At 35.4% G+C, this 13,554-nt stretch overlaps 1 protein-coding gene across 1 annotated transcript in view; it reads left to right on the plus strand.

Annotated features, from left to right (window-relative positions):
- The first annotated feature begins 2,433 nt into the window (after positions 1-2,433).
- erbb4a (erb-b2 receptor tyrosine kinase 4a) overlaps positions 2,434-13,554 on the plus strand; it is a 267,096-nt gene continuing 255,975 nt past the window's right edge. The window contains 1 exon segment of the mRNA NM_001143751.3: positions 2,434-2,755. Within this exon segment, the coding sequence (NP_001137223.2) occupies positions 2,656-2,755 (100 nt within the window). The 5' untranslated portion in view covers positions 2,434-2,655.

Raw genomic sequence — 13,554 nt, forward strand, 5'->3', positions numbered from 1 at the left:
CTGTTCAAACTAATTAAGTCATATAGGCTCGTTTGAAACCTACAGGTACGTGTGTTGAAGCAGTGTTGGAACTAAACTGTGCAGGGCAGCTGTTTGACCCCCCTGTCAGAATATTTACGTGTATTTATCAATGGCTTTGTCTCAAATGGAGTGAGTTGCATTTAATTTGTTCTCATAAGCTTTAAGCGTATTTTATCAATGGTTTTGTCTCAAAAATTGAGTGAGTTTACTACCTAGACCGCATTTTCAAGCATTAATGTGAGTTTGTCTATAATGACAAAACTGGTTTGCTAACACTGTGATTGGAAATGTATATGTAGACCTTCGTCCATTAGCACTGGCAGTGTCTCGATTTAGCGAGCTTCCTAAAAAACACATTTTTTGTGCACTAAAAAAGCTAATTTGCAAATGATGCACAAAAGTGCTAGGCAGCTCATATGCCTATGTTGGCAAGTAAATATCACATAGTGAATAATTAAAACAGGGGTGCCCAAACTTTTCCTTATGAAAGGCCAAAATCCAAACTTCAGTGATGGCTGTGGGCAGAAGGTAAATATAGCACACTGTAATAGAGTTGCCATGAGTAATTTACTACTTTATTTTTTCTAATATTTAAAAACAAACTAGAAAACATTGCTTTATATAAACTAATGCAGTATAATTAAAAATAATAATAATAATAATTTATATATATATATATATATATGTGTGTGTGTGTGTGTGTGTGTGTGTGTGTGTGTGTGTGTGTGTGTGTGTGTGTGTGTGTGTAATTTATTACAGTCGACAATTCTTACACAATACACAAGTCCAGCTTTTGCATTGATTTTTCTTGTGATGTTTTTTGAGTTGTCCTCTATCTGTCGAGAGACTGTTTCTTTAAAGAAAAAAATCTGATTCATTTTCAACATTTAATTGAAACGTTTAAGTTTGCTTTTTTTGTACCTCAACCCAACAGTAAAACAAACAAGCCAAAAAGGTTATGTTGAATTCGAAATGATGATCTCTGATAAAGGCATTCTCCCCATCATTCTCTTTTTCCTCTCGGTTGGAATGTTCCAAATAAAACTTTTACCTGTGGGCCCTAGTTTGGACATCTCTTAATTAAAGCTTTTTCTGTCTTTTATTATTATTATTATTATTTTTTTTTTTACTTGTCTCAAAACCTGGTGAACTTACTAGATGGAATTATTGGCATAATGTAATGCACAATGTTGTGCCCATAGTGCAGTCTAGGTAGGTTGTGTTTGAATACGTGCCCTGCTATTATACATTACAAGATGAAATACACGCACTATCCAATTTAAAAAGTCAGTTCACCCAAAAACTGCAATAAGTATTTTATTTACCTACATGTGCTTATGTTTCATCCCCTTTCTTATTTGTAACACGAAATAAGATCCCACACTGACTCTTCAATGCAAAACATCTGTGAATGTAGAAGATCCCCCCCTATGTAAACATGCTTTAACGTCCTCATGCTTTATGTCCCCTAATCACAGTGGAAATAGGAAAAGTCACACTGACTGCATGTAGTATTGTATATTGGACTTTTTACCCATATATTTTAAACACCATTTTTTTATTGTGTATTTTTCAGTGCATTTTTTATAGGTTGCATACTACATTGCAATCCAGAACTCACCTTATTGCAGGGATGCCCAAATTCGGTCCTGGAGAGTTTGGCTCCAAAACTCACCTAAACCGGCTGATCCAAGCTCTTACTAGATATACTAAAAACTTCCTGGCAGGTGTGTTGAAGTTAGTTGGAGATAAACTCTCCAGGACCGAGTTTGGACTTTCCTATCTTATTGCATTAATATGTGATTCAGAACATATTTTGGACACGACCATGGTGCTAGTCTTTTTGTTTGCAGCAGATGGCGCTATAGTCTCAAAAATAGTTCTGTATTTTTTCCTCTAGTTTGTACACGTGTAGATAGGCGTTCTGGAGATTCTGAACAGTTCCACAGCTACAAATTTCATAAGCTTAAATGGCAAAAAAAAAATAAAATAAATAAAAAAAAAAACACCCAAACCTTCCAATAAGTTATTTTAAAGCTTATACTGTATGGTACATTGATGAACCTGTGGTAATATCATTTATCATACTAAATTATACTCCAATACGCACACCATATTCACATAGTGCTTAATGGAATGCAAGATTGTTGTTGATGTACATAGCCAAATTACCTAAAGGCAATTAATTTATTAAACTAATAAAACGCAAGTTTTGCGAAAGTGGAATTAAATTTTAATTGTGTTCGAATTCTGTAGTATAGGAAATAATAATAATAATAAAAAAACATGTTTGTTTGGCGGGTTGTGCTTCACCTTAATGAATTCACACTTTTGTCCAATCAGAACTCAAGTGGGCGGTGTTCAAGCGCTCAAGGCGCGCGCCCGGGCACGGAGACCGTAACTCGGTCCGGAATTCAGCGCAGAGTGATGACAGTCCCAGCGCAGTCACATTTAGACAAGGAATAACTCACTTTCGCCTCTGTCATTTAATCAAGCGATCCAGCTGCAGTTGCAAACACAAACACAGGCGCAACTTCAGACCATGCGCCCTATGTGAACAGCTGCGCAAAGACGCACAGGCTGAAAGACATTTGACAGCTCGCCAACGGGACATTGGAGTGGACATGTGAAGAAATGGATATGCAGCCTCTTCACACGAACAAAATGCGATCTGACATCCTCATCGCCCTCTTCCTCACCGCTGTGATTGTTCCCCTGTGCACCTCGCAGTCAGGTGAGCGTCCAACTCCCGTGCGTAAAAGTGCTTGTCCATCCTTCATATGTGGCTCGTTGGGTTGCTTTGTGTTCTGGTATGACGTTTTGTTTAGTAAATGTGCGCACATCAGTGGATTCGACATTGTTTGTGTTCTAGATGTGGCGAGCGTTTGTTATCAATACTTCTGTGCCAAACTCCAAGTGCCCAAAATATTTCCGTGGGCAATCCACGATGCTTCATCCTTTGTGTGTGCGCGCGCTTAAGGGTATTTTTCAATCAGAACGTGCCAGTGCATTCGTTAGAGATGTCATTAGGGCTGACTGACATCAGAAATCCATTACTGGGGATAAATCACCATTTGCATCGCCATTGCGCGTTTGCTCGCAGCGTTACGTGCCCGAATACGGGTACGTTTCTGTCCCTCCTTTTTTTAAAAATGACTTTGTTTCTTGACTGATTACCAATTTTTAGTGTAAATCAGCAGTTTAAGTTGTTTCGTTCCCTCTCCACACGATGGTGGCAGTCAACCAAGAAACAGCAGGGCAGCAGATGCGCGGAGCCGTGCGTTTTTACGCATCTTTCTTCATGATGTGTAAGGACTGCGGGAGCGCGCTGAAGCTCAATTAACTCATTATGTATATTCATGCTCATAATAAAGAGTGTTTGGGTTATTTTATTGCCTTTCTACTGCGAATAGCATACATTATTAGTATCAATATTATAAATAAGTATTTTAATATACATGAGTGGTTCAGTTTTAAAACATCGTTAAAAGTTACTTTACCCAGGAATACTGCTTTTTTATATAGATCATAAATTCAGTTATGACTCTTCTGAGGCGAATCTTCTTAACTGCTATAAAACAATAATGGAGAACGATCCAATGAAAATAATTTTGGTTGTTAGGGTCTGTTAGCTGTCTCTGCTCAAGGTCACAGCACTTGCTGCTTATCAGGATATTGAATATTTATAAGCTAATTTAAGTGTTGTTGTAAACAATCGGAACTATGCTGAGGCAAGTGCATAATTGTTTTAATAACACCCTGCTGGCATGTGGATTTGAGCTCATTTCCAGAAGTTGTGCTTGTCAATTTGTTCACCATTAATTTTTCATTGTTTTTCAGGGATGGTTTTGTGTGTGTGTGTGTGGGGGGAATTCACATCTTAAAAACGTGTCCTTTAAACGCTTCTCATTTATGCATTGGCTCACACCTCTTGTCGAGAACCATATGGCTCCGTGATTGACCCAGGCTTCCATCTGACATTTAAGTTTGATAGAAAAATTACTGCTGGTCGACCTGAGAATATGATCAAATTATTAATCATCTTCAGCCCAAATGAAGTTTTGCTGGAGAGTTCATGCGAGCTGAGGGAGTGAGGATATTTCCTGTTAATTAACGTCGTCACTGCTCTGATGTCTAGACGTGAACTTTCAGCTGAACACACGGACACGAAAGGTTTAGAGCTTTGTTCTGAAATTACAACATGACAGGAACTATTGTTTACAGCAGCCTCTAATTGGATTACATTTATGCAGAAATCAGCAACTTGTCAAACTTCCTGAATTTATATTAAAAGATTTAGCACTAAACACTAAACACTATTACACTCTACCACTAAAACACTTTTACACTCATATCTACAGCTACTCTTAACCTTCACTGTTAAAATATGATGCTTGGTTACTTTTAGTGGTAGAAAAATACAAAAAGAGATATTTTGGAGAATGTCTGACAGTCGAATTTGAATTTATAAACTCAAAAGGGCCAAATTCAAGTGTATCTCTGCTAATATCTTCAATATGTTGCCCAGTTTGTGAAAACAAGCTTAAAATACTAACAATGAAGATCTGTTGGGCAAGATGTTCTGGAGAATTTAATAGTAGGAATGTGCTAGTCATGCTTTTTTGTGTGTTTATTAAATCTTCAACAGAAAGTCATATTTGAGTTGACAAAATCCTCCTTTTAGCAGTGAGACGAATGTTTCTGCAGGACTTTTTTTCACTTTATGTAGTAAACATTATTTACACTAGTCTAGTGTCTATTCACACTGTACACTACTGTTCAAAACTTTGTGGTAGGAAAGTTTTTCTTCTTTTTTAAACATTTTTGAAAGAGCACTTATGCGTACCAGGATTGCATTTATTTGATATATAAAATACATGAAAATATGTGAATATGTGTCGTGTGTGATTTCATATATATATATATATATATATATATATATACATATATACATATATATATATATATATATATATATACATATATATATATATATATATATATATATATATATATATATATATATATATATATATATATATATATACATATATACATATATACATATATATATATATATATATATATATATATATATATATACATATATACATATATATATATATATATATATATACATATATATATATATATATATATATATATATATATATATATATACATATATACATATATATATATATATATATATATACATTCATACATACATACATACATACATACATATATATATATATATATATATATATATATATATATATATATACATATATATATATATACATTCATACATACATACATACATACATACATACATACACACACACACACACACACACACACACACACACACACACACACACACACACACACACACACATATGTATACATTTATATATACATTGGTTTACTTTACAATGCTTGTTTGTTGTTTGTGAAGCACTTAGAGTTGCATATGTGTAAGAAAAGTGCTATACACTCATTCATTTATTTTCTTGTCGGCTTAGTCCCTTTATTAATCCAACGCCCTAAAAGTGCTATACAAATAAAATTTACTATTATTATTATTATTATTATTATTATTATTATTATTATTATAGCAGTTTTAAATAATAAAATAGAGGTTGTGGTGGCGCAGTGGATAGCGTTGTCGCTTCCCAGCAATCACTGGTCTGAGCCTCTGCTTGGTCAGTTGGTGTTTCTGTGTGGAATTAGCATGTTCTCCTCGTGTTGGCATGGGTTTCCTCTGGGTGCTCTGGTTTCCCCCGAAAGTTCAAAGACGTGCTCTATAGAGGAATTTAGTAAGCTAAATAGTCTGTAGTGTATGCGTGTGGGTGTTTCCCAGTGATGGGTTGCAGCTGGAAGGGCATCTGCTGCGTGATACATATGCTGGATAATTTGGTGTTTTTTTTCTGCTGTGGTGACCTCAGATTAATAAAGGGATTAGGTTGAAAAGAAAATGAATGAATGAATAGAGGTTGTCTCAACCCATATATAGGTCAAATATGGACAAATCAAGCTGCTAGGTAGAAAAAAAAAGATTTTAAATCAATCCTTAAACCCAATTTTTGGGCTTGTCCATATTTGACCCTTGCTTGAATTTTAGCATTTTTATATATTGTAGGTTCAATATAGTTCAAACATTTAAAGTTTGTTACCGAAGACATGGCATATTTATTGCTGAGCATAAGGCACTGCAGCGGGTGGTGAAAACTGCCCAACGCATCACAGGGACCACACGGCCAGCCATAGAGGACATCCAGAAGAAACTCTGCCTGCACCGAGCACGCAGTATTCTTAAGGATTCCTCTCACCCTGCTCACAGACTGTATTCTCTCCTGCCTTCCAGCAGGCGCTTCAGGCTCCCCTGTACAAAAACCAGCAGACTGACGAACAGCTTTTCCCCCAGATCTGTCTCCCTTCTGAACTCTGCCCCCCCCTGACTTTTTCCACTTGTTAAGTGTGACGTCACGCGAAGCGGCTTCCGGGTCCAAGCGCTCTATTCAACTGAATGGGGAGACTCGTGAAATAGTAATAATAAACGTTTACAAATCGATTTAATACATTCGAAAATCACGATCGCAATATATATTATGCCAAATATCCAATGACCAGAAAGTGATTCATTTTTTTAAAATAAATTGTTAAAATTTTGGTATTTGTGATGCAGCAAGCCTAGAGGTTGTTGTGTACACTATGACTATATAAAATTAACTTTATTGTGTGATATGAATAAAAAGTGATCATAAAAGAATGATTTCTCAACTCAAATGAGTGATTGCTTGGACCTGGAAACAGTATTACATACGTCACCAACACATCACCACTTAACAAGTTTGTTTGCCCCTCAAATACAAATCCTCTAACTTATACTCTTTACAATCACTGCACTATTCAACATTTGCACACTTAAAAACTGCACATATTCATTGCACTGCATTGCACTGATTCCTTTATTTAAACTGTACATACCCACTGCACATGGACATTTGTAATTATGTTGATCTATCTGCACACTTCTGATTATCAATAGCAGTCTGTACATATATTCATTTATTGTAAATCTCTGTTCATAGCTAATACATTCTGTACATAATGTTCATGGTACATTCATCTGTAAATATGACCATAGTTTTTCTATAACTGCTCACTGTAAAAAATGTCCAGATTTTCACAACAAATTACTGTAATTTTTCGCAGTGAATTACATTAGTATCGCTTCACAGTATTTAATTGTAAAAATTCACAGTAATATGTTGCATTCATAATTTAATTGTGAAATTAACCGCTTAAACTCTGCAGCCCCGGTACCGGGTCCGTGACGTCATCGACTTTCAGATTTAAAGGGCTAGCATTGCACCAGACCACCGTAAGTGGTGTCGTCTGAAAGTGTAGAATCTATATTTTATGCACATATGCATCACTTTGGTGTTTATTCTACTGTATAAAAGTTATTTACAATTAAATACACAGTATTTTGGATACCCGAGCTAGGTATTTTACATTGGTTCATTTTCATATTTTTTTATATGACACATGTACAAGTTATAGCTCAAATGAAAGCTCTTGCCGGTGCACATACTGTTCTAGCATTCTTTTTACTGAATTATATTCATATGCCAAACAGTTGTTGAATGAATTGTGGTGTTTCCATGGCGCAGAAATGTAAACAATACATTCATGATCAATAAGCAGCCCCAGATAGCACAGACAGCTGTCATCTCTCACCTTATGCTGTGCCCTTCAGGGCCATTCTCCTCTGTTTTTGAGGTGATGTGCATAAGTAATCCTTTTATATGTCTGATGTGGTCCAAACACAGTGAATTATGTTTGATCAAACAAAAGAATAGTGAAATATGTAAACAAGGATCGGTCTCTGTGGCTTGTACAGCACCTCTCATCAGTTGGAATGCAATGACTTTTGCATAGATTATGGTAGAGAGATTTTTCTTTTTTCCTATAATTACAGACATTTGCAGGAACCACCAAAATTAATTACAGCACCCTAGACCACACACAACCTAAAAGGTGCACTTTCAAATTTGAGTTTATAAAAAAAAAAAATACAAAAAGCGCCTCTTTTTTTGGTGTTTATTATAACACAGGCAACATATACAGTTATTTTAAACACTTTCAATAGTGTTTTATGAAAATTCAAAGGGTTTCCTTTAAAATGATACCAAATTTTTGCATTTACACCTCTGCATGTGGATTTGGGAAGCTTTAAAATTGGGGTAGGCAAAATCCAGGCGGAAATCCCCAAATAGCAGCAGAGTTTAAGTGGTTAAGGCAGGTAGCATGATTACAGCAAATTACTGTAAAAATGGCCATATCTTTTGCATGTTATAGAAATTCAAACTCTTTTTTTTTTTTTTTTTATTCAACATAGAAATTAATACAAATTAACCTTTATGCTAGTATTGGCACTTTTTGCATATTTAGAAAACAATCTAAATATGCAAAAAGAAACAATCTAAATATGCCCCAAAAACAATTTGTTTACCATCATATTTTTGGTTGTGCTACTGCACCTTTATTTAATTTTATAAGGTTAACATCGAAATATGAAATAATATTTATTGAACATAAGTTTGTGCTTAGCTAAAACATAATGAAATGGAATAAAAAGTAAATAATGAAACCAAAGACTGGTAAACGGCCCAAATTATTAAGCATGCTCTTTTTAACTTATACCTGTATCCTGCACTTGCTGCTATTTGACTGCTGATTAGACCTCAACTGCATTTCGTTGCCTTGTACTTGTACATGTGTAATGACAATAAAGTTGAATCTAATCTAATATTTTCTTTCTTTCACAAAAAAACTAAGATTCTTCACTATCAGCTTTTTTGCTCCACCATTCCTCGTTGTTTGTCTATGGCGTGGTTTGACTCGTGTAGAAAAACAGCAAGAGAACTTCTTCCTTTATTCAGTAGTGCTCACGCCGAGCTCAAACTCTCAGGCAAAGCAAACGCTCCACTTCTTTTCCAGGATCCTCTTATATTGTCCCTTTCGCTTAAGAGGGAATGACATCTTCAATTTCCTGATTCTTGCTACCGAGTAACCCAATAAAGCCTGTTGTAATCCGCAGACTCTCCTTTTTAAAGGAAGGCAAAAAAAGAGAAGGATTTTCTTTCAGTGGCTGTAGGGTTTGTTTCTCTACCACTTGTAATTCCTCTCAGAAAACAAATGCCTGCGGGCCTTTTTCTGTAGGACAGGGTTGCCAGTCCCCCCTCCTCTCTTTCGGGCTTGCTTTCACCCTCCTCTCCGCTTCTCTTTCAGCATCTTCTCCGTCTGGCTTCGTGCCCTCGCCGTCAGCTGTAATGCTCGTCTTCTTCTCCTCATCCTGTGTGTGATGCAGCCGTGCATCGCTTATTGAGCTTTAGCTGCGAGCGCATGATTGCTGCTTTACACAGGTGTTTAAGCCCAATAAGCAGGTTCATCATTGTCTTGCAGAGCATCAGGCATTAGAAAGACTCTTGGGAGTTGGGAGGTCCCATCGCACCTGCAGTGTAATGCCTCTGCAATAAAGCAACAATGCATGTTTATTATTTATTTTTTGACTACAGAATTATGTGGAAGTGTTGCAGGGTTTCCACAGGTTGTTGTTTTTCTGGAATATTAAAAGGTGGAATTTTCCAGACAGTGGAAGTCAGAGAGTTTTTATTATATTTTTTTATTAAATCATGGAATATCAGGGATTTTTGTTTGTCATGTTAAAATTTACTTCCCATTTAGCAAAGTTTTTAACTCATTTTTTTAAATAAAATTTTGCTTGTTATGGTTTGACTGTTTTTTACTGACATTTTATTTATTTCTCACTTGGCAATCGGCAGTTAATTGCAGTCACCTGTTAAAATTAACACAGGCTCTTTGGGAAAATGTGCCCAGGACTACATTTTTGAGAACCGACAAATTTGTGTTTGCGGGTACATATGGCTGCATCTGCAGTAAAGCAACAGTGCAGATTTATTATTTATTATTTTTATTTTGACTAGAGATCTACGTGAAAGTGTTGCTTTTTCAGGGTTTTCACAGGTTGTTTTTCTGGAATTTTAAAAGTTGAAATTTTCCAGACAGTAGAAGTCAGGGAGTTATTTTTATATTTTTTTGATGAAGTCATGGAATATCACAGATTTTGTTTGTCATGTTAAAATTAACTTCATGTTAACAACATTTTAAACTAAATTTTTATGAATTTTTTTATTTATGAATTTTTTTTTTACATGTTTTGCTTGTGGTTATGGTTTGTCTATTTTTTATTGACATTTTATCTATTTCTCACTTGGCAACCGGCAGTTAAATGCAGTCACCTGCTAAAATCAACACAGGCTTATTGGGAAAATGTGCTTAGAACTAATTTTGAGAATCGACAAATTTGTATTTGCGGGTACATATGGCTGCATCTGCAAGAAAGCAGCAGTGCAGATTTATTTATTTTTTGACTAAAGAAAGTGTTGCTATTTACAGGGTTTTAAAAGCTGTTTTTCTGGAATATTTAAAAGTGTAATTTTCCAGACAGTGGAAGTCAGGGAATTATTATTTTCTTTTTTTAAGTCGTGGCTTATCAGGGATTTTTGTTTGTCTTGTTAAAATTTGCTTCCATTCATCAAAATGTATTTTTCTGTACCACATTTTTTTTATTCCGTTGTTTTGACTGTCGTTATGTTTTGACTATTTTTTTACTGTAATTTAATTCCTTCATTACTTGGCAATTGGCAGCTGAATGCAGTCACCTGTTAAAATCAACAGGACTACCATTTTGAGAACCAACCAATTTTGTTTTTGCGGGCATGGCTGCATTTGCAGTAAAGCAACAGTGCAGATTTATATATATTATTTTGACTAAAGAACTATGTGAAAGTGTTGCTTTTTCAGGGTTTTCACCGGCTTTTTTGTTGGAATAATAAAAGGTGGAATTTTTCCAGACAGTGAAAGTCAGGTAATCAATCAATCAATCAGTCAGTCAGTCAGTCAGTCAGTCAGTCAGTCAGTTCGTCCGTCTGTCCGTCCTAATCACTCCCAATCCTAAACTTCTGATACATCCTATTTTTTTTTTACCTTGTTACATTTGTTCATATTAAAATTGTTTTTATATATATATTTCTGACAGATTGGTGAACTCTACTGTTATAAATAATCAGCAAATAAAGAATTTAAATTGCAATTAAGTAGTAAGTCTTTACCGTGTTTTTGAAAAGTGTACATGGTCTAAATACGATTACTATATATACAACTGGCATATAAACTATCTTCTGTAACATGTAGCTCATGGTAAAATGTATGAAAATGTATAGACTCATCACTCGTCTGAAAAGAAATCGGAGGAGTGATTGACACACACTCAAAAACCAAAGCCATTCCTGAGATTTCAGACACAGGACTTCAAACAGAGTCTGGATTTTGATCAGGTCTTACGGCTAATAAGTCCGGCCTTACTCGACTTTCTTTCAACTTGACACTTGTGCAGCCGGAGGGCAAGCGACTTTCCAGTGCGTAGGATTCACTTTTTGAAGAAAGGGCCGCGCATCAATATTGCATGCATGATCGTGAAAATAAATGATTGGATCAATGACGAGCCGGTCAATAAACGGTTAAGATATTCACAAAGCATTCAGACAGAACCAGTTCATTGCCCCACATTAACCTTCGCCTTTGTTTGAACTCAGCATTTGAGCGGCCATGGAGATTGAAGAGTAAACCGTCCCACAGCCTATTAATATGATGCATAACAGCATGACTGTTTTTATCCACGCCAGCACATGCAATTTCTCGGAAGAGGAGCGTCAAAGAACTATATGTGACATTTGAACTACAGGAATACTCTATTAGAAATAATATTAGCATTACGCTTCCACATGCCTGACAGTTTTCACCTTCCATACAGTCTATAAATGTTTAAAAGGGATGCTAATATTTATAAGGCATTGCAAGTAGCCTCATAACAAAAAAAGCATCACACTTTGAATCATGGTTAAGCATTAGCAAATAGTTAACTCATTATTTAAGCATTAACTCTACATTATTAGATGTTAGCAGGCATTTTACAGCTACAAACGCTGTATTCTTGACATACTGCAAGTAGGCCAACAGAGAATCTGCGCATGCAGAAATCCACAGATTTCTGCAGATTTTTAGCCCATCATTATTTCTGTTTATTTACCTCTGTAAAGGTGTGTAAATTTATATTAAAGCTGCGGTCACCCTGGGCTTTTCCTCTCATAGACTTCCATTTCATATGCACGTGAATGCCTCAGACTGAACACGCGGGGTCATGCGTCAAATCACATCCCTTGACTGGGTGAGAACAATCGAGGATCAAAACATGACATTTCTGGACAGAGATTTACAACATGGAGCAATCGCTCGCTTTTGAAAATGTCTAATAAGCTTGTTTAATCCTGCCACTTTTCGCAGCATCACACGACAGAATATCGCATGCTCAAACTCTAATGTGACCGCAGCTTTATTCAGTTTTTAAATTATTTCACTAATATCATTGGGATTAGGGATGCTTGTTTCGGTTAATTTTGCCAACTGACAACCGCCGCTTGTTAAGTGAAGTTTATTTATAAACTTATTTCGAGAAGATCACGTGCTTATGATTGCTTACAGCCGGTTCCACATTATTCAATTAATGATTCACCAATCAGACGATTAATAAGCCACTATAAATACCATACCAAGCTCCATATCGAGGCCATCTTTGTTTTGAATGATCCCCCCTTCTACCCCAACTCCTCCCTTCGTAGATGGGTGGGAAAGGTCAAAATTATTAGCCCCTTTAAGCTGTGTGTATATATATATATATAATTTCTTTTAAACTACAGAACAAACCATCATTTTATAATAACTTGCCTAATTACCCTAACCTGCCTAGTTAACATAATTAACCTAGTTAAGCCTTTAAATGTCACTTTAAGCTGTATAGAAGTGTCTTGAAAAATCAAATATTAGTAACTGTCATCATGGCAAAGATAAAATAAATCAGATATTAGAGATGAGTTATTAAAACTAGTATGTTTAGAAATGTGTTGAACAAATCTTCTCTCCGCTAAACAGAAATTGGGGGAAAAATAAACAGGGGGGGCTATTAATTCTGACTTAAACTGTATATCCAATCAGACTTCAATGTGGTTAAAGAGGCTTGTGACCATGATGTAATGCAATATGACAAGTGTGTGTATTATTGTGTGCATGTTTAATTTAGCAATTTGATATGTTAAAAATCTTCTAATAAAACGAAAACAATTTAGACAATTTTAATTTAGTCTATTTAAAACTTTTAAATTCACATATACCAAGATACTTAAATGCGTTCACTTCTTTATTTTTAATCAGCACCATGTGAGATGTGATCTCATCTAAAGTGAGAATCTTTTATGCCTTGTAAATTCCTAATAAATGATTCCAATCAAATGCAGTGCAATGCTTTGGAAATTAATAATTTATTCTTGTCTGGTTAGTTTAGTTAGGCTTAGAAATAATTATCATTTTTAAAACCCTATATGA

This window comes from Danio rerio, chromosome 1 (genome assembly GCF_052040795.2).
Source record: "Danio rerio strain M-AB ecotype USA chromosome 1, GRCz13ab, whole genome shotgun sequence".
In the NCBI taxonomy this organism is placed as follows: domain Eukaryota; kingdom Metazoa; phylum Chordata; class Actinopteri; order Cypriniformes; family Danionidae; genus Danio; species Danio rerio.